Source organism: Canis lupus, chromosome 7 (assembly GCF_011100685.1).
Source record: "Canis lupus familiaris isolate Mischka breed German Shepherd chromosome 7, alternate assembly UU_Cfam_GSD_1.0, whole genome shotgun sequence".
Lineage (NCBI taxonomy): Eukaryota > Metazoa > Chordata > Mammalia > Carnivora > Canidae > Canis > Canis lupus.
In genome coordinates, this window is record NC_049228.1 from 53338490 (window position 1) to 53359915 (window position 21426).

At 40.3% G+C, this 21426-nt stretch overlaps 2 protein-coding genes across 19 annotated transcripts in view; one reads left to right on the plus strand and one right to left on the minus strand.

Moving 5' to 3' along the window:
• KIAA1328 (protein hinderin) overlaps positions 1-21108 on the minus strand; it is a 377583-nt gene extending 356475 nt beyond the window's left edge. For 3 of the 14 annotated variants that reach the window (XM_038543400.1, XM_038543403.1, XM_038543401.1), the window contains exons 1-3: positions 20151-20273; positions 12997-13032; positions 12163-12302 (exon numbers count right to left, since the gene is read on the minus strand). In XM_038543400.1, the coding sequence (XP_038399328.1) occupies positions 12163-12302; positions 12997-13032; positions 20151-20208 (234 nt within the window). In that variant the 5' untranslated portion in view covers positions 20209-20273. Of the gene's footprint in view, positions 1-12162; positions 12303-12996; positions 13134-17954; positions 19824-19898; positions 20130-20150; positions 20275-21012 lie in introns of those variants that run through there. The other 11 variants (XM_038543406.1, XM_038543405.1, XM_038543408.1 and 8 more) reach the window with 11 other exon arrangements.
• TPGS2 (tubulin polyglutamylase complex subunit 2) overlaps positions 20341-21426 on the plus strand; it is a 67685-nt gene continuing 66599 nt past the window's right edge. The window contains exon 1 of one of the 5 annotated variants that reach the window (XR_005362500.1): positions 20341-20689. Coding sequence is in view for 2 of the 5 variants with exons in the window: in XM_038543469.1 (XP_038399397.1) it covers positions 20512-20689 (178 nt within the window). In the remaining 3 variants the exon portion in view is untranslated. Of the gene's footprint in view, positions 20690-20980; positions 21093-21194; positions 21327-21426 lie in introns of those variants that run through there. The other 4 variants (XM_038543469.1, XM_038543468.1, XM_038543470.1 and 1 more) reach the window with 4 other exon arrangements.

Below are 21426 nucleotides of genomic sequence, written 5' to 3' on the forward strand. Positions count from 1 at the left end.
TGAGGAAAAGAGTAATGGAGAGGATAGAGCAGCATGGAATGAGAGCTCTAGGGATCTGCAGATGGTTCCCTGCACATCAACCACCAAGTACTGGTGAGCATTTGTCTATGAGGAAATCCACCAAAAGCCAGGGAAAGAACAACTCAGAACATAATAGTTTCTGTAGCTAATGCAGTGCCAGGAATAGTCCATGTTCCAACCAGCCAAAGTGGAAAATCTCATAATTTAAAGGGGCATCAGAAAGAGTCCTCAAAAGGGCACTGCCTACCGTTGGCAAAATTAGCCCCGTATTAAAAGCTGCCTTGGTATTACCTTTAAAAGTTTAAATCCAAACTTTAAAAAGATCAAACTACTCCCAAATAACTTAGTCTCAGAAAAAAAAGCTCAATTAATTATAAAAATACAAAATATCGAGAACTCAAAAAAAAAAAAAAAAAAAAAAGCATGATCCATACTGCCTGGGGGCATCCAATAAAAAACAACCAGACAGGTAAAGAAGCAGAAAAATGCGATATATAATTAGAAAAATTACTCAATTACAAAAATTACTCAATTTAAATCTCTCTCTAAATAACTCAGATGATAGGGATGCCTGATGTCTCAGTGGTTGAGCATCTGCCTTCAGCTCAAGGTGAGGACCCAGGTCCTGGGATCAAGTCCCACATCGGGCTTCCAACAGGGAGATTGCTTCTCCCTCTGCCTGTGTCTCTGCCTCTCTCTCTGTGTGTCTCATGAATAAATAAATAAAAGTTTTTTAAAAAAACACCTCAGATAATAGAATTATAAATAAGAACATTAAAATAGTTATTTATATTCCATATGTTCAAGAAACTAGAAGACTAGCAGGTTAAGTAGAGACATGAAATATATAAATAAGAACAAAAGATCGAAGTTGAACTTCTAGAGATAAAAACATTGTCTTATATAAAAAATATACTGAGAGGAGGAGGGGCAAGATGGCAGAAGAGTAGGGTCCCCAAGTCACCTGTCCCCACCAAGTTACCTAGATAACCTTCAAATTATCCGGAAAATCTATGAATTCGGCCTGAGATTTAAAGAGAGAACAGCTGGAACGCTACAGTGAGAAGAGTTCGCGCTTCTATCAAGGTAGGAAGACGGGGAAAAAGAAATAAACAAAAGGCCTCCAAGGGGGAGGGGCCCCGCGAGGAGCCGGGCTGAGGCCGGGGCGAGTGTCCCCAGGAAAGGAGAGCCCCGTCCCGGAGACGCAGGAGCTGCACCAACCTTCCCCGGCGGAAAGGGGCCCGCAGGGAGTTAGAGCAGGACCCCAGGAGGGTGGGATGCCCTCAGGCTCCCTGGGACACTAACAGACACCTGCGCCCCGGGAAGAGCGCCCTGAGCTCCCTAAAGGGCTGCAGCACACAGGGCGGACCGGGAGCAGCTCGGAGGGGCTCGGGCGGCGGCTCCGCGGAGGGGGCTGCCCGGCCGGGATTGCGAATCCAACAGTGCAGGCCCCGGAGCACAGGGCGCTGGGACACAGCCCAGGATCCGACCTCCCCCGGTGACAGGCAGAGGCCGGGAGGGCCCAGGACAGCAAGGACGCTCCGGCCCGAGCTGAGCAGATCAGCAGCCCCGCCCCGAAACATCCAGGCCCTGCAGACTGAGAGCACCGGAGTTACTGTGGGAGCTGAATCCAAGGCTCCAGAGCTGGCCCCGCCACTGGGGCTGTTCCTCCTGGGGCCTCACGGGGTAAACAACCCCCACTGAGCCCTGCACCAGGCAGGGGGGCACAGCAGCTACCCCAAGTGCTAATACCTGAAAATCAGCACAACAGGCCCCTCCCCCAGAAGACCAGATAGACCGACAAGTTCCAGGGGAAGTCAAGGGACTTAAAGTATGCAGAATCAGAAGATACTCCCCCGTGGTTTTTTGTTGTTGTTGTTGTTTGTTTTGTTTTTTTTTCCTTTCTAATATTTTTCCTTCCCCCACCCTGTTTTACTTTCTTTCTTTTTCTTTCTCTTTTTCTTTTTTTTCTTCTTTTTCTTTTTTTGTTTTCTCTTTTCTTTCCTTCTTTCTCTCCTCTCTTTTTCTCCTTTTCCCAATACAACTTGCTTTTGGCCACTCTGCACTGAGCAAAATGACTAGAAGGAAAACCTCACCTCAAAAGAAAGAATCAGAAACAGTCCTCTCTCCCACAGAGTTACAAAATCTGGATTACAATTCAATGTCAGAAAGCCAATTCAGAAGCACTATTATACAGCTACTGGTGGCTCTAGAAAAAAGCATAAAGGACTCAAGAGACTTCATGACTGCAGAATTTAGAGCTAATCAGGCAGAAATTGAAAATCAATTGAATGAGATGCAATCCAAAGTAGAAGTCCTAACGATGAGGGTTAACAAGGTGGAAGAACGAGTGAGTGACATAGAAGACAAGTTGATGGCAAAGAGGGAAACTGAGGAAAAAAGAGACAAACAATTAAAAGACCATGAAGATAGATTAAGGGAAATAAACGACAGCCTGAGGAAGAATAACCTGCGTTTAATTGGGGTTCTCGAGGGCGCCGAAAGGGCCAGAGGGCCAGAATATGTATTTGAACAAATCCTAGCTGAAAACTTTCCTAATCTGGGAAGGGAAACAGGCATTCAGATCCAGGAAATAGAGAGATCCCCCCCTAAAATCAATAAAAACCGTTCAACACCTCGACATCTAATAGTGAAGCTTGCAAATTACAAAGATAAAGAGAAGATCCTTAAAGCAGCAAGAGACAAGAAATCCCTGACTTTTATGGAGAGGAGTATTAGGGTAATAGCAGGCCTCTCCACAGACACCTGACAGGCCAGAAAGGGCTGGCAGGATATATTCAGGGTCCTAAATGAGAAGAACATGCAACCAAGAATACTTTATGCAGCAAGGCTCTCATTCAAAATGGAAGGAGAGATAAAGAGCTTCCAAGACAGGCAGGAACTAAAAGAATATGTGACCTCCAAACCAGCTCTACAAGAAATTTTAAGGGGGACTCTTAAAATTCCCCTTTAAGAAGAAGTTCAGTGGAACAATCCACAAAAACAAGGACTGAATAGATACCATGATGACACTAAACTCATATCTCTCAATAGTAACTCTGAATGTGAACGGGCTTAATGACCCCATCAAAAGGCGCAGGGTTTCAGACTGGATAAAAAAGCAGGACCCATCTATTTGCTGTCTACAAGAGACTCATTTTAGACAGAAGGACACCTACAGCCTGAAAATAAAAGGTTGGAGAACCATTTACCACTCAAATGATCCTCAAAAGAAAGCAGGGGTAGCCATCCTCATATCAGATAAACTAAAATTTACCCCAAAGATTATAGTGAGAGAAGAAGAGGGACACTATCTCATACTTAAAGGATCTATTCAACAAGAGGACTTAACAATCCTCAATATATATGCCCCGAATGTGGGAGCTGCCAAATATATAAACCAATCAATAACCAAAGTGAAGAAATACTTAGATAATAATACACTTATACTTGGTGACTTCAATCTAGCTCTTTCTATACTCGATAGGTCTTCTAAGCACAACATCTCCAAAGAAACGAGAGCTTTAAATGATACACTGGACCAGATGGATTTCACAGATATCTACAGAACTTTACATCCAAAATCAACTGAATACACATTCTTCTCAAGTGCACATGGAACTTTCTCCATAATAGACCACATACTGGGTCACAAATCGGGTCTGAACCGATACCAAAAGATTGGGATCGTCCCCTGCATATTCTCAGACCATAATGCCTTGATTAGAACTAAATCACAACAAGAAGTTTGGAAGGACCTCAAACACGTGGAGGTTAAGGACCATCCTGCTAAAAGATGAAAAGGTCAACCAGGAAATTAAGGAAGAATTAAAAAGATTCATGGAAACTAATGAGAATGAAGATACAACCGTTCAAAATCTTTGGGATGCAGCAAAAGCAGACCTAAGGGGGAAATACATCGCAATACAAGCATCCATTCAAAAATTGGAAAGAACTCAAATACAAAGCTAACCTTACACATAAAGGAGCTAGAGAAAAAACAGCAAATAAGATCCTACACTCAGGAGAAGAGAATTAATAAAGATTCGAGCAGAACTCAACGAAATCGAGACCAGAACTGTGGAACAGATCAACAGAACCAGGAGTTGGTTCTTTGAAAGAATTAATAAGATAGATAAACCATTAGCCAGCCTTATTAAAAAGAAGAGAGAGAAGACTCAAATTAATAAAATCATGAATGAGAAAGGAGAGATCACTACCAACACCAAGGAAATACAAACGATTTTAAAAACATATTATGAACAGCTATACACCAATAAATTAGGCAATCTAGATGAAATGGACGCATTCCTGGAAAGCCACAAACTACCAAAACTGGAACAGGAAGAAATAGAAAACCTGAACAGGCCAATAACCAGGGAGGAAATGGAAGCAGTCATCAAAAACCTCCCAAGACACAAAAGTCCAGGGCCAGATGGCTTCTCAGGGGAATTCTATCAATCGTTTAAAGAAGAAACCATACCTATTCTCCTAAAGCTCTCTGGAAAGATAGAAAGAGATGGAGTACTTCCAAATTCATTCTATGAGGCCAGCATCACCTTAATTCCAAAAGCAGACAAAGACCCCACCAAAAAGGAGAATTACAGACCAATATCCCTGATGAACATGGATGCAAAAATTCTCAACAAGATACTAGCCAATAGGATCCAACAGTACATTAAGAAAATTATTCACCATGACCAAGTAGGATTTATCCTGGGGGCACAAGGCTGGTTCAACACCCGTAAAACAATCAATGTGATTCATCATATCAGCAAGAGAAAAACCAAGAACCATATGATCCTCTCATTAGATGCAGAGAAAGCATTTGACAAAATACATCATCCATTCCTGATCAAAACTCTTCAGAGTGTAGGGATAGAGGGAACATTCCTCAACATCTTAAAAGCCATCTACGAAAAGCCCACAGCAAATATCATTCTCAATGGGGAAGCACTGGGAGCCTTTCCCCTAAGATCAGGAACAAGACAGGGATGTCCACTCTCACCACTGCTATTCAACATAGTACTGGAAGTCCTAGCCTCAGCAATCAGACAAAAAAGACATTAAAGGCCTTCAAATTGGCAAAGAAGAAATCAAACTCTCCCTCTTCGCCGATGACATGATACTCTACATAGAAAACCCAAAAGCCTCCACCCCAAGATTGCTAGAACTCATACAGCAATTTGGTAGCGTGGCAGGATACAAAATCAATGCCCAGAAATCAGTGGCATTTCTATACACTAACAATGAGACTGAAGAAAGAAAAATTAAGGAGTCAATCCCATTTACAATTGCACCCAAAAGCATAAGATACCTAGGAATAAACCTCACCAAAGATGTAAAGGATCTATACCCTCAAAACTATAGAACACTTCTGAAAGAAATTGAGGAAGACACAAAGAGATGGAAAAATATTCCATGCTCATGGATTGGCAGAATTAATATTGTGAAAATGTAATGTTACCCAGGGCAATTTACACGTTTAATGCAATCCCTATCAAAATACCATGGACTTTCTTCAGAGAGTTAGAACAAATTATTTTAAGATGTGTGTGGAATAGAAAAGACCCCGAATAGCCAGGGGAATTTTAAAAAAGAAAACCATATCTGGGGGCATCACAATGCCAGATTTCAGGTTGTACTACAAAGCTGTGGTCATCAAGACAGTGTGGTACTGGCACAAAAACAGACACATAGATCAATGGAACAGAATAGAGAACCCAGAAGTGGACCCTCAACTTTATGGTCAACTAGTATTCAATAGAGGAGGAAAGACTATCCATTGGAAGAAAGACAGTCTCTTCAATAAATGGTGCTGGGAAAATTGGACATTCACATGCAGAAGAATGAAATAAGACCACTCTCTTTCACCATACACAAAGATAAACTCAAAATGGATGAAAGATCTAAATGTGAGACAAGATTCCATCAAAATCCTAGAGGAGAACACAGGCAACACCCTTTTGAACTCGGCCTCAGTAACTTCTTGCAAGATACATCCACAAAGGCAAAAGAAACAAAAGCAAAAATGAACTATTGGGGCTTCATCAAGATAAGAAGCTTTTGCACAGCAAAGGATACAGTCAACAAAACTAAAAGACAACCTACAGAATGGGAGAAGATATTTGCAAAAGACGTATCAGATAAAGGGCTAGTTTCCAAGATCTATAAAGAACTTCTTAAACTCAACACCAAAGAAACAAACAATCCAATCATGAAATGGGCAAAAGACATGAACAGAAATCTCACAGAGGAAGACATAGACGTGGCCAACATGCACATGAGAAAATGCTCTAAATCACCTGCCATCAGGGAAATACAAATCAAAACCACAATGACACCAGTTAGAATGGAGAAAATTAACAAGGCAGGAAACCACAAATTGTTGGAGAGGATGCAGAGAAAAGGGAACCCTCTTACGCTGTTGGTGGGAATGTGCACTGGTGCAGCCACTCTCGAAAACTGTGTGGAGGTTCCTCAAAGAGTTAAAAATAGACCTGCCCTACGACCCAGCAATTGCACTGTTGGGGATTTACCCCAAAGATATAGATGCAATGAAACGCCAGGACACCTGCACCCCGATGTTTATAGCAGCAATGGCCACAATAGCCAAACTGTGGAAGGAGCCTTGGTGTCCATCGAAAGATGAATGGATAAAGAAGATGTGGTTTATGTATACAATGGAATATTACTCAGCCATTAGAAACGACAAATACCCACCATTTGCTTCAACGTGGATGGAACTGGAGGGTATTATGCTGAGTGAAGTAAGTCAATCAGAGAAGGACAAACATTGTATGTTCTCATTCATTTGGGGAATATAAATAATAGTGAAAGGGAATATAAGGGAAGGGAGAAGAAATGTGTGGGAAATATCAGAAAGGGAGACAGAATATAAAGACTCCTAACTCTGGGAAAAGAACTAGGGGTGGTAGAAGGGGAGGAGAGCGGGGGGTGGGAGTGAATGGGTGACAGGCACTGGGGGTTATTCTGTATGTTGGTAAATTGAACACCAATAAAAAATAATAAAATAAAATTAAATTAAATTAAATAATAAAATAAAATAAAATAAAATAAAATAAAATAAAATAAAATAGAAATAAATAAAATAAAATAAAATAAAATAAAATAAAATAAAATAAAATAAAAATATACTGAACAAGATCAGTGGCAGATTAGACATTGCAGAGGACGATTAATGATTGAAGACAAAGCAATATAAACCATCTATAGATAAACACAGAACAACAACAAAACTGGATAAAAAAACAGCAAGAAGCTGTGATAAGTAGCCTAATATTTGCTTCAAAATATATCCTCAGAAAAAGTTGAGGGGACATAATATTTCAACACATTATGGCCAAAAATGTTCTCAATTTTATGAAAACTACAAACTCTCAAATCCAAAACAAATTCCAACTAAAGACACATTTAGAAAATTAGTTCAAGGCATACTATAATCAAATTGCTTGAAATTAGGGATAAAAGGAAAATCCTAAAAATAGTTTAAACTCACATACTAAACATAAAAGAATAGAAGGACAGCAGACTTCTCAAAAACAGTGAAACCAGGCAACGATGCAATGACATCATTCAAGTACTAAAGGGAAAAAAAACTCTCAACTGAAAATTCTATAGCCAGTAAAAACCAAAGTGAAACAAAGACTTTATCAGACATACAAAAGCCAAAATATCCATTTCCAGTGTACCTGAACTATAATAATGTTACAGAAGTACTTTAAGCAGATGGAGAAATAACAAGGATATCAAAAGGAAAACAAGTGAAAAGGTAACCACAAGGGTAAATATAAAAGGCTTTTATTGAAGGGCACCTACATGGCATAGTCAGTTAAGCGACCCACTCTTAGTTTTGGCTCAGGTTATGATCTCAGGGTCATGAGATCGAGGCTCACATCAGGTTTCCCGCTCGATGCAGAGTCTGCTTGAGATTCTTTCTCCCTTTCCCACTCATGCTCTCTCTCTAAAATAAATAAATCTTTAAGGGCAGCCCGGGTGGCTCAGCGGTTTAGCGCCGCCTTCAGCCCAGGGCCTGATCATGGAGACCCAGGATCGAGTCCCACATCGGGCTCCCTGCGTGGAGCCTGCTTTTCCCTCTGCCTGTGTCTCTCTGCCTCTCCTTCTCTCTGTGTCCCTCATGAATAAATAAATAAAACCTTTAAAAAAAAATAAAAAATAAATAAATCTTTAATAAAAAATAAAAATAAATAAAAGACTTTTAATTATTTGAACCTCTTTAAAACACAACTGAAATAAAAGGAATCCAAATCATAAAGGGAGATATATCTCTATTCACAGATGGCATAATTATATATAAAAAAAAATAAGAAATTCACCAACAACTATTAGATTCAAACTAATAAGTGAATTTAGAAAGATTGTAGGATACAAAACCAGTAGATAAAATCAACTATATTTCCATACACTAGCAACAAATAACCCAAAGATAAAGAAAACAATTCCATTAATAATGGCATCAAAAATATAAATATTTAGAAATCTTTAGAAATAAACTGAACAAAAAGAACACAAGATATGTACACTTAAAACTATAAAACACTGCTGAAAGAAATTATAGAAGAATACATAAATGAAAAGCTATCTCATACACCATATTCAAGGACTGGAAAAATTGGTACTATGTAGAGTACTCTCCAAATTTATCTAAATATTTGCTGCAATTGCTATCAAAATTCAGTCTGACTTTTGAGAAGAAATCGCTAAGGTGATTCTACAATCTCTAAGGAAATTGAAAGGATGTAGAATAGCCAAAATCTTTAAAAGGAAAACCAAAGTTGGGGATCCCTGGGTGGCTCAGCAGTTTAGTGCCTGCCTTCCGGCCCAGAGCATGATCCTGGAGTCCCATGATCAAGTCTCAGTATCAAGTCCCACATCGGGCTCCCTGCTTGGAGCCTGCTTCTCCCTCTGCCTGTGTCTCTGCCTCTCTTTCTCTCTCTGTCTCTCCTGAATAAATAAATTAAAAAAAAAAAAAAAAAGGAAAAGAAAAAAAGAAAACCAAAGTGGAGGACAATCAGGAAATCATTTCCTGATTTCAAAACATAATCCCAAACAATAATTAGCTTGGTATTGGCATAAAAATAGAAATGTTAATCAATGGAATAGAATTGAGAGTCTACAAATAAACACATTTACATGGTTAAGGGATTTTCAACAAGGGTGCCAGAGCAATCAAAGGGAAAAGAATAACCTTAACAAATGATGCTGGGACAAGTGGATATCCAAATGCAACAGAACAAATTGAGCTACATACAAAAATTAAATCAAGATGTATCAAAGACTAAATGTAATACCTAAAACTATAAAACTCATAGAAGAAAATATTGGTGTAAATGTTTCAGAACTCGGATTAGGCAATGAGTTTTTAGATATGACAGCAAAGCACAGACAACAACTGAAAAAAAATTGATAAACTGGACCTCGAAATTAAAACTTTCATGCTTCAAAGGACACCAATAAGAAACTGAAAGACAATGCACAGAACAGGAGAAACTATCTGCAGATCATATATCTTATAAAGGATTTGACAATGGAATGTATAAAGAACTCTTAACTTCCGTAAAAAGACAACCAATTGATAAGGATCTGAATGGACATAGCTCTAAAGAACATTATATATAAATGGCCAAGAAGCACATGAAAAAATGATTATTATAAGTATTAGGAAAATACAAATCAAAACCACAATGAGATACCCCACTTCATACTCTCTAAGATGGCTATAATAAAAAAGATAGCTCTAAAGTGTTGGTGAAAATGTGGAGAAACTGGAATCCTCATTCATATATTGCTGATAATATATAAACTGGAATGGCCATTTTGGCAGTTCATCAGAAGGTTAAACAGAATTACTATATGACCCAGCAATTTTACTTCTAGGCACAACCAGGAGAATTGAAAATATATATCCACACAAAAACTTGTATGTGAATGTTCATAGCACCATTATTCATATAGCCAAAAAAACCTAACAACCCAAAAGTCCTTCAACTGGTGAACAGATAAATATACACTCAGCCATAAAAAGTAATGAAGTAATAATACAGGGTACAACATAAATAACTTTGAAATCATTATGTTAAATGAAAGAAGACAGCCACAAAAGGCCACATATTATAGGATTCCATTTACATGAAATGTCCAGAATAGACCAATCTATAAAGACTGAAGTAAAAAACAAAAAAGAAAAAAAAAGACTGAAGTAAATTAGTGGTTGCTAGGAGCCAAGATGAATAGAAAATGGGAAGTGACTGCTACTGCATATGGAGTTACTTTCTGGGGTGATGAGAATATTCTGGAATTACACTGTGGTGATGGATCCACAATTCTGTGAATACATAAAAAAAATAATGAATTGTACATTTTAAGATGGTAAATTTTATGATATGTCAATTACAGGTAAATTTGGGGGGAAAAAGGAGTTACTATTAAAGCAAAAGTAACAACAATGTATTGGGGTTTACTTATAGAAGTAAAATATATGACAATATCACAAAAGTCAAGACACAGACTATTAGGGGCACCGGGGTGGCTCAGTGGTTGAGCATCTGCCTTTGGCTCAGGTCATTATCCTGGGGTCCTGGGATGGAGCCTGCATCAGGCTCTCCACATGGAGCCTGCTTTTCTCTCTGCCTACGTCCCTGTCTATCTCTCATGAATTAATAAATAAAATATTTTTTTAAAAAGACACAGACGGGGATCCCTGGGTGGCTCAGCGGTTTGGCGCCTGCCTTTGGCCCAGGGCGTGATCCTGGAGTCTGGGGATCGAGTCCCGCATCGGGCTCCCTGCATGGAGCCTGCTTCTTTCTCTGCCTGTGTCTCTGTGTCTCTCTCTCTGTGTCTCTCATGAGTAAATAAATAAAATATTTTAAAAAAAATAAAATAAAATAAAATAAATAAAAAATAAAAAGACAGACTGTTGAAAGGTCCTCAAAATTATAGGCAAAGTGGAAAATAACTTAAAATAGGCTGTGTTAAGTTAAAGATATATATTATAATTCCCAAAGTTAGTGAAATAGCCCAACAAAGAATTATAGTTAACAAGCCAACAGATTCATAAAAAATATGATGGACTTAATCCAAAAGAAGGCTATTGTTCAATATAAAATACACCTTTTATGAGAAAACATTTTCAATTTTGATAAGATCTTGCAAATTCAACTACTATTCACATCCCAGTATAAGGTGGGTACAATGGGGATACAAGTAACAAACTAGGCCTTTTGGGCAAATCACAGTTAAATCCCATAAACTACTAAACATAATAATCACTAACAAACTAAATATTGGAAATGTCATCAAGAACATGAACCAGGGATTGAAAAGCATTTTCTAGAAAGGGGTTCAATAGTAAATATTTTGGCTTTGTGGGCCAATAGCACTATGGTAGCAACTCTACCATTAGAATACAAAAGCAGCAATATTATTAAAAGAATAAGCGTGACTGTGTTCCAATAAAATTTTATTCACAAAACAGGCAGCCAGCAAATTGGGCCTATAGGTCATAGATTGTCAAACCCTGATTTAACCTTAACAAAAAGTAAAGTAAAACAAACCTATCAGATAAAGCACATGTAGCAAAGGAATGCACAGATACTAATACAAAGGCAAATAAGAAGAGGAAATCAATGACTGGGCTATAAAGAGTCTTTATGATACTTTTAAAGTGAAGGAAATAATAATAATAGTAATGCAGAGAAATTTTAACAAAGTTTCTTTCTTATATATAAAGGTTTATCCATCATCATCTAACAAATTCACAAGAACAAAAATCATAAAGCACACTTAATAAAAGAAAAAATGGTTGTCAATTTGATTTACTAACTTCATATAGATCAGGATGTAGGTCTTTTGAGACATACTAAGAAAATAATTTTTTTTAACTAAGGCTTAAGGCAAGCCTAGACATTTTAGAACAAAACCTCAAGTATCCTAGAATCCTCTGTACCTTTTAAGATTGCTTGTAGATTATTTAACATTCTTTCTTCTACCCTTACCTATGGGTAACTTGTCAGCACAGACAAATCACTTATTAGTCAGCATTTATAAAGATTGGAGAATAATGGCAAAAAAAAAAAAAAAAAAAAAAGGGAAATTACTGACCTGGTCATCTACTGAATCTCCTGCACCTTTTAAAGACTCCATGGAGACTGAAGCAGCAGTAACCCTGGAAGTCTTAAGTTTAACATCAGCTTTTGGACTTAACTTGTGTCTTGATTTCGTACTTTCTTCTGTAGAAATTCCTAAGGATTTACATCAAACAAAATATCAAAGTTACACTTCATTCTCTTAAACTCACCCCATGAAGCTCTTCCCTGACATCCTTCTATATGCGATCTGAGGGGGAAAACTTACTTTATAAACTTCATTTTAAACCTCTTAGTAAATAATGAATCATGAGAAGTTTATGTTTGGAATACATTTAAGATTCAATTGAAATATTTTTAAAAGGTGATGTGAAAATTTATTAGTCACATTAAAAGCAATAAATTACAACATACAATACATACCTTAATGTAAAGGAAATTAAAAATCTGATTTTTAATTTAATTAGGGTACCTTCAATGGCTCAGTTTTACTATTCATTTAGTAATAACCAGTAAGCTTTAAAGAGTCTATCACATAAACCTTATATCAAGAAGTTTCCACATTTTTCTTTGAAATACAAATTTAGGCTATTATTCATAATACAAAAAATAAGAACTCTTGCTTTTTAAGAGATGAATATTCTATAATTCATCAAAAGCTCACTTGCCTGACCAGCCCCTAAAATAAGGCAAACCTCAGTAAGGTGTAACGACATTTTTTTTTTTTTAAATTAGTTTCCAATGGTTTGTTCTGCATCTAATTATACCTGCAAAGTGGTCCTACTGTTTTATTTTCTCCTGACACTTAAGAGGCAGAGGAAGCTTACCAAATTTATACTGAAAATCATACCTGGAACATAAACTATTGATTGTTCTTCATCAGAAACTATGAAGAAGGACATGAAGGAAAATACTAGAAAAGATCATCCAATATCCAAACGCTGCCTCTATTCTGTACTTCTGTTATAATTCCTAATTTCTTTCGACCTGGGAATGTATAACAAACTTTTAAAAACAAAACTAGAAAGGAATACACGTGAAATAAATGTAGCAAAATTAATAATCTTTTAAAGTTCATCTTTACATATTCACAATTATATATTTTGTAAAATTTTTGGAAGCCCTTATTCCATAAAATTTTTATCCATGCTTATCACAAGTGAGATACCCTACCCTACAAATTCTGTTAAGTTCCTTTCATTTCCTTTCCTTTCATAGACAAGGATTTAAATGCTCGAGTTTGTTTATTATTGGAGAACCAACAAGTTATTTTAGGTATGAATAAATAATTTCAAAATGAGCTTTGGCTTTGAAGAACACTGTTTGAGGGCAAGTCAATCATGCAAACACAAAGGTTTTATTCTTCTGCAATGCATTTGTGAAATGTCCCAAGAAACCCTACTATTTAACAAATGGAAGAAATTTAACTTTTGGGGGGGGGGGGGCGGGTAGGGAGAATCTTAAGCACGCTCCATGACCAGCGTGGAGCCCAAAGTGTGGTTTGATCTCACAACCCTGAGATTAGGATTTGAGCCAAAATCAAGAATCCAACAATTAACAGATTGAGGCACTCAGGTGCCCCGAAGGTGGAAGAAATTTAAGACAAAAAGAACTATTTTGAATTTCAAAAGAAATTTAGAAAGGCTAAGATCATACTACTGCTATAGAAGAAGAACCAATATAATAAAAAAGCTTTCTTTTCAGAAGCAAAATTTTGTTCACAAGTCTATCTAATAAATTGGGGCACCTGGGTGGCTCAATTGGTTAAGCATCTGCCTTTGGCTCAAGTCATGAACCCAGGGTCCTGGGATCCAGCCCCACATTGGCCTCCTTGCTTAATGGAGAGTCTGCTTCTGCTTCTGCCTCTGCCCCAGCCCCTCCCTTCCCCTCATGCTCTCTCTCTGGCTCTTGCTTTCAAATAAATGAATGAATGAATGAATGAATAAATATTTTTCTTAAAAAAAAAAAGAATTCTAAATCCAGATATGTCCCCAATTTAATAACCTTCTATTAGACCTTTAGGGAGTGTCTAAACATTTTTTTTCCAAATGACTTAGAAAATTCCAGTTTTCTGTTCCTTTATAAAATGCTTTCTTTTCCAAGATTTCTAGACAAATTAATTATTTAAAACTTCCTTATAAAACAGTAGATTTAATAACATATTCAAAAAGTCAATATATTTCAGTTCAGGACCAACTCCAGCTATAGAATTTTTTCAAGGAGTGCTGATTATAAATGCCTAGAATCCCTATAAGAATTTAAGGAATACAAAGATGGTGCTACTGTCTGAGCTGCCAGATGATTTCTAATAGTTCTGTGCAGCAACACACATACTATCACAGATTCAAGATTTTGGCTAATTAACTAGTATCCCTAAACTTTAAATTTCCTCAGACATTAGGCATGGAGCTTAGATAATTTTATGGGGCACATAAGACAAGAAACAAAAATTAGACCCCACTAGTCCAAGGAAAGTGATAGTAGGTAACATTAGAGCAGAGAGAGAATTTATAAATTCGCTGGCACCCAATCTAAAAAAAAGCTTTATAAAATGAAATTGGGCAGGCTCTTCAACAGCAAACACCAAGTCATTTTCTTTGAATATCCCTTGGGACTACCAGACACAGGTGCTCAATTAATATTTAATTATTTGCTGTTGGAGATATACACATGGGAAAAGGTACCCAAGGGAAAAAAACTCATGCTGATTCAACACAAGCTCCATTTGGCAGTGTCTTCAATTAGAAGATACATTAGTGATGAATTTACAGAATATTCTCCAAAGTTGACCTAAGGAAAGGCCAACTTAGTTGAATTCTGGGAAATACACTACACTTCCCTACAATATTCACAAAGAAGACTTGACTGCTCACAGCTGAAACAGAGCAGCCGCTGAGGACCCAACTCAGCTGCACCTTGATTTGGAAGCTCATCAAGAATTTTATTTTTTTAAAGATTTATTTATTTGAGGGGTAGGGGTTAGGGCAGAGAGAGACACTCCAAGCAGGCTTCACACTGAGCGCAGAGCCCTATGTGGGGCTCAATCTCAAGACCCTGAGAACACAACCTGAGCTGAAACCAAGAGTCAGATGCTTAACCAACTGTACCACCCAGGTGCCCCAAAAAGCTCATCAAGCACTCAATACTTTCTCCTCTCAAACCTGATACAACTTCCCACATCCTTACTCTTGAGCTAGTAACTTTGCTTCTTATTTAGGAAAAACAAACTGTAGAGACCTTTCATAAGCTTTATTTGCAGATTACATAATATTACATATAGAAAATCCTAAAGACTCTACCTAAAAACCATTAGAATAAATGAATTCAGCAAAGCTTCAGGATACAAAATCAATATACAAAAACCTGTTGTGTTTCTGTACATGAATAACAAAAAAGAAATTAAGAAAATCCCATTTATCACTGCATCAAAAAAGAATACCTAAGAATAAACTTAACCAACGAGATGAAAGACCTATACATTGAAAACTGTAAGATATTGATAAAAGAAACTGAAGTCACAAATAGAAAGATATTCCATGCTTATAACTTGAAATAATTAATATTGTTAAAATGTCTGTACTGCTCAAAGTAATCTACAGAGTCAGTGTAACATCTACCAAAATTCCAATGCAATTTTTTACAAAAATAGATAGAAAATCCTAATATTTGTATGGAACCACAAAAGGCCCCAAACAGCCAAAGCAATCTTGAGAAAAAAGAATCAGAGACATCATGCTTTGAAATGCAATATAGTTTGAAATGTCAAACTATATTACAAAGCTATAGTAATCAAAACAGCATGGTATTGGCATAAAATCAGACTCAAAGACCCCCATGACAGCTACCTTTTTTCTGCTTTTTCTTCATATCACTGATATTCATTGGATGTACGACATATTTTACTTATTTGTGGCTTCATTTTATCTTACAAAAATGTAAGCACCAAATGGATGAGGATTTTCCTCTGTTTCCCACCCCCACTCTGGTTTTGTTCAGTGTTCCTTACCACCTATTGTCAAAAAATGCCCAGCTTATAGTAAATCATCTATGGAAGAATGAAAGTGATATTTATTTCTATGAGGCACTGTCCAACAACTCTTTGGTGTTGTCTCTCTTTATCTTGTTGAGGCTCAGAACCCATCACCCCAAGATGTGTCACTTTGAAATGTGGGTTATTTTGAGTTGAAAACAATCGAGGCCCAAAAGACTCAAGAAGAAACTTTCACCTTCCCACAAATGGCCTAAAAGAATTTAGATAGAGGACCTGCTCCCAGAAGGGAGATATCACCGTAAATAACTACAGTATACAGTATAAGTAAGGGGTGGTAGACAGGGATGAATTTAGCAAATTCTGTTAAAATTCCTCTCTATGTCCCATTGTTTCTATATAGCCCAGAAAACTTTAACTTCTTTTTTTTTTTAATCAAACATTTACTCCTTTCATTTTCCTGTGAATTGCTTTCTTTTCCTTCAAAGTCCCAGACCCCTACTCCCTTCTCAGTTAGGAATGACAAGCATACCTAACTTTGCTTGTCTTTGGAATCTCTCAGATATATGTGGATTCCCCATATGTACCTAATTAAGTTTGATTTTTCTCCTCCTAATGTCTCACGTCATTTTAATTCTTAGACCAGCCAGAAGTCCCTTGAAGGGTAAAGGAAAATTTCAAAATATGAGGGCAAGATCCATTAGCTACATCCATGCTAGGTATCTTTTCAAATATAAAAATGCTAAATAAATTGACCTTAACAAGGGCTTAAAAAATAAGCCTAAAAATATTTGAAATTGCCTCCATCCAACCTATCCTTTCTAATCATTTGTAATCTATCCTCATCTCATCTGAAGAACCCAAATATTTACTTTCTTCAAATACAAAGTCCAAAATATATACAAGCCTATTTTATGGGAAAGGCAAAGAGACACACTATATACCAAATGTATACTGGACCTCTCATTGGGTTCTATGTGCCACCTCGGTTCTACTTTGGGATCTTTGTAAGTTCTTTAGAAGACAAGTACAGAAAATTATAAAGCATCCTTAATGCTGGTACCAAACTCCGAATCCCCAGAATTAAAGCAGTAATTAGAAACTCAAGGTAGAGGTAATAGGCAGCAGCATATCTATCCCAGACCACCAAAAGCTGAAGAAAATAAACTTGGTACTGCACACTCTAACCTTCTGAGGTTTTTTTTTGTTTTTTTTTTTTAAATATTTTGACAGGAAGCAAGAGGGCACACGTGTGTGCACACACGAGTGAGGGGGTGGGCAGAGGGCAAGAACAAGAAGCAGACTCCCCACTGAGCATGGAGAGAGCAAGACTGGGGGTTCCATCCTAGGACCCTGAGATTATGACCTGAGCAGAAGGCAGATGCTTAACTGATTGAACCACCCAGGCACCCCTAACCTTTTGAGTTTTGATTATTTACCAGCAACACATATATATGTAATTACTGATCCCAGTGACATTCCTGACTAGTGTATTATTTTAACATCAACATAAAGATTCTATTTTGAATTGAATATCCAATGACATGGATTATAGCTAATTCAATGTTTTGACCAAGTGCTTTACAATTCATATTTGTTGATATCAAGTTAAAAATACTGTTAATGATAATACACTGGAGTGCATTTACCCAATCAAATATAGATACTGCAGAAATACTAATTTCTTTTGATATTACCGGGAGCTATAATAAAGGAGGAAAGCAGTTCTTGGCTGAAGGGGCTTATTTTACTTGCAGATTTAACCCATAAAATGACAACATGGCATATTCATTGTTTATACATAAGGTATAAAAACATACCTTGTGCAAAACAGCACTGCTGAATCATACTGTGCAGGAGATGCATAACTCATAAGGACAACAGTAAAAAAGATGATGTTCAGTCACAGATGATCTGTCCTCACATGACAGAAACATCTAGGACTGGAAAATATCTCAATCACGTTTTTCTAATTGTTTAGGCAAAGCACTGAATATCTGTCTTTCAATTACTGTGAGAGGTATATCTGATTATACACACATACTTTTTGGTCTTTCCCTATTGAAAGTTCTATACAAAGGCTAAGGGGTGATCTAGGAATTTGTCCATATAACAGAAAAAGAGATGAAGATCCAAAGACACATGATTAAACCAAATGAGTCATAACTATCCTTATGCTTTTTAGCAAAGATTCAGTAGTAAATTTACATTGGACAATTGCTTTTGTGTCCTACTGACATATCTGAGGCTGGATGGCAATTGGTCATTTTTCAGAATAGGTGAGGGATCTAGGTAATACTAGTAACCTAGCAAGTCACTTCACACATCAGGATTTCTATCAATGTAATAACTACCATTTTGCCCATATAATTTCAACTCCTCACTTTCTATGGAAAGATGAGTATTTCACATTAATTTTCAAAGTTAGAGAGAATGTAAGAAAAAAGGAGAGGATGCAGGACTTCTATGTGAAATAAGGAGGAAGATAAGTATATGATAAGTGAGCATACAGTGCTGCTTTGACCAAGAGCACAGTGCTCAGTTCATTTACCTACCAACTTAATCAGTACCACAGCCATACACTGCCCCCTCAACACCATTTATACCTATCAGAACAATTCCATTGGTCATTGATAAAGGTAAGGAATGATAACCAAAACCACATAGGTGGCTATGAAAATGGTTACACTAAAAAAGCACTTTATTTGAAGCTGATAACCTTCAAATATCTCCACCATCACAAAATTCTACCATTGCAAGCACAGTGTTTCCTGAGAAGACTCCTCCCAGTTTCCTGACTTCCTGATTCAGCCCAGTTCCCAATGTACATTTTCTCTGTGTCCTTCCTGATAAGTAAGGAGAAAAAAAAAAAATTAACGTGCACGGTGCGCTGGTACATTTTACTTGATTGTCACCCACCTATCAGAGACAAATGGTAATTATGTTTAGAAAGGGCCTAACCCTAAACATTGAGCAGCAAGGATTGCAAAAAATGTCCCTCCCTCCACATGACACCGCCATCCTAGTATTGTCACTCAATAAGGAAAACTATTGATAACACAATTTTGTAAGTTTCACCGGGAGCTAAGTAGAAAGTGCAGAGGACGATTCTGCCCAAGTTAACAGCCATGCCTCAAACACTGCTATCATGGATCCCAGCAAACAGACACAGAGATTTGCCTCTCTGCAGGCACCCAATACAGGGGCTGTCCTCTCGGGTCACACCTTTCTAAGTGAGGTAACTGGCCAAGACCCAACCATCAGGCTGGGCCAGTCTACCTAAACCAGAGAGCGAACGAGTTCTGTCACACACCTCATCCCAGGTCTTGAACCGGGTACACCACCCCAACAGCCTCTCCACACACACACACACACACACACACACCCTCAAAACAACCCAAGAACTCCAATCCTGCCAGCGGTGACTCACGATCCACACGTAAAATCAACACTCCTCCCAGGAGCAATGATTTGCGACGCTTTTGTATTCCGTAACCAGCATCACCGCACCACATTCAGCCCCACACCTCTCCGAAAAACGCCAGGACCAAAAACCACATCGCTGACAGGCCTACAAAGTCGGACAAGGCCCTTCCTGACTTGCTCCCAACAACGCAGACCAAGGACAGTCCTAAGCCAAGGTCTCTCCTCCGCAGAGGCTCGGCCGGCCCGAGGTCACCGCGGTCAGAGGGGCCCTCCCCCCCCCCCCCGCCCCCGCCCCCCACGGCCGGGCCACGACTCTAGGCCATCTTTTCAAAGCTCACCGCCGAGGAGGGCCGGGAAGCCTCGGCGCTCAGCCCCCACACCTAGAGCTCCAGCCTGGAGACACAGGCTCTCTGCTCCCTAACACCCCGGCCAGCGGAGAGCCCGGCACCCCCTCGGCGGCCGGAAAGGCCGGCCCCGCCCCCGGGGACAGCATCGAGCCTCTCCCCTCCGCGCAGAGTCCCAGGCGGCCGCTCGCCGCTCGCCGCACCGGGGAGGGCGCCGGCGCCCCCTGCCAGGCGGGCAAAGGATACAGTCCCGGCTCCAGAACGCCGCCGCGCCCAGGCGGGAGGGGCCCGCCACGTCCGCCATCTTGAAACAACCGCCACTCCGGGCGTAGCGCCGGGGCCGCCCCGCCCCGGCCTGCAGGCCCAGTCCCCATTGGCCGCACGGCGCAGAGGCCCGCCCCCGCTTGCGCGGCCGGCCCAGGCGCGGCGGCAGGGTCCGTGTGGAGGAGTCGCTGAGCCTCGGCGGCTTGGTGTGGAGCGACCGCGGGGACAGGGAGAACGAGGCTGCCGCGGAACTACTCCTCCCAGAGCACCCCGGGCCTCCCATCTCCGCCCCGCCGCGCTCTCGGGCGCCGAGGACTACAACTCCCGGCATGCCTTGGACTTGATGTCCGAGCCTCTGGGGCGGCGTAGCGCCGTCCCGCCCGCCCGGCTCTCCCGCGGGGTCCCCGCACCCGCACTCGCCGCGCGCCGAGCGGGGACGCGAGCCATGGAGGAGACGCCGCCCCCGGGCTGCAGCAAGCCGCACCTGGAGAAGCTGACCCTGGGGATCACCCGCATCCTCGGTGAGTGGAGCGGGGGGCCGTGGGAAGCGACTGCGGGACGCGGGGATGTACGCCTGAAGCCGGGAGCGGCGACGTGGACCCTGCGCCCCTGTGCGCCAGTGGGCATCGCTGCTGTGACTTCCGTTGTGAAGGAGGAGAGCGGAGCCGGGTGCGTGACTGGGCCCGGGAGCGTCTGCGGGGAGTGCTCGGACGCAGGGCCGGGAAGGCCGAAGGTTCCCCCCGCCCCCCCCCCCCACGACCACCACCTCCAGCCCAGGCCCGCCCACCCCCCGGGGCTCGGAAAGGACGAGCTGAGGCGCGCCAAAGGGGGAGACAGCAGGCACCTGGCAGTGGGCACGTTGGGTTTCCCGAGAGGCATTCTTGGCCAGGGGAGTATCCTTGAGACGCGAGCCTTCTTCCTCCGGTAGGTAGCGGAGAGCGGGGAACGCCGCGCGCAGCCTCGCAGCGCAGGTGCCAGGTGACGATCCCCACGCGCGGTCGGAGGGAGTCCAGGCGTGCGCCGCGGAATCGGTTGGTTTTTCCCTTCCTGGACCTTTATCCAGGACCCGCCGCTGTGTTACACTTCGCTGCTGCGAAGATGGCGAGGGGGACCGAAAGGGTTCCGTGAGGAAACTCCACAGCCTCGGTACCCCCGGAGGTGTGAAAGGCGGCCGCCAGGCCTCTGTCAGGGCTTTGAAATAACACACAGGAGGAGGGGACTCACCTCCTCTGCGGAGCCAGGGAGTGTGGGAATACGG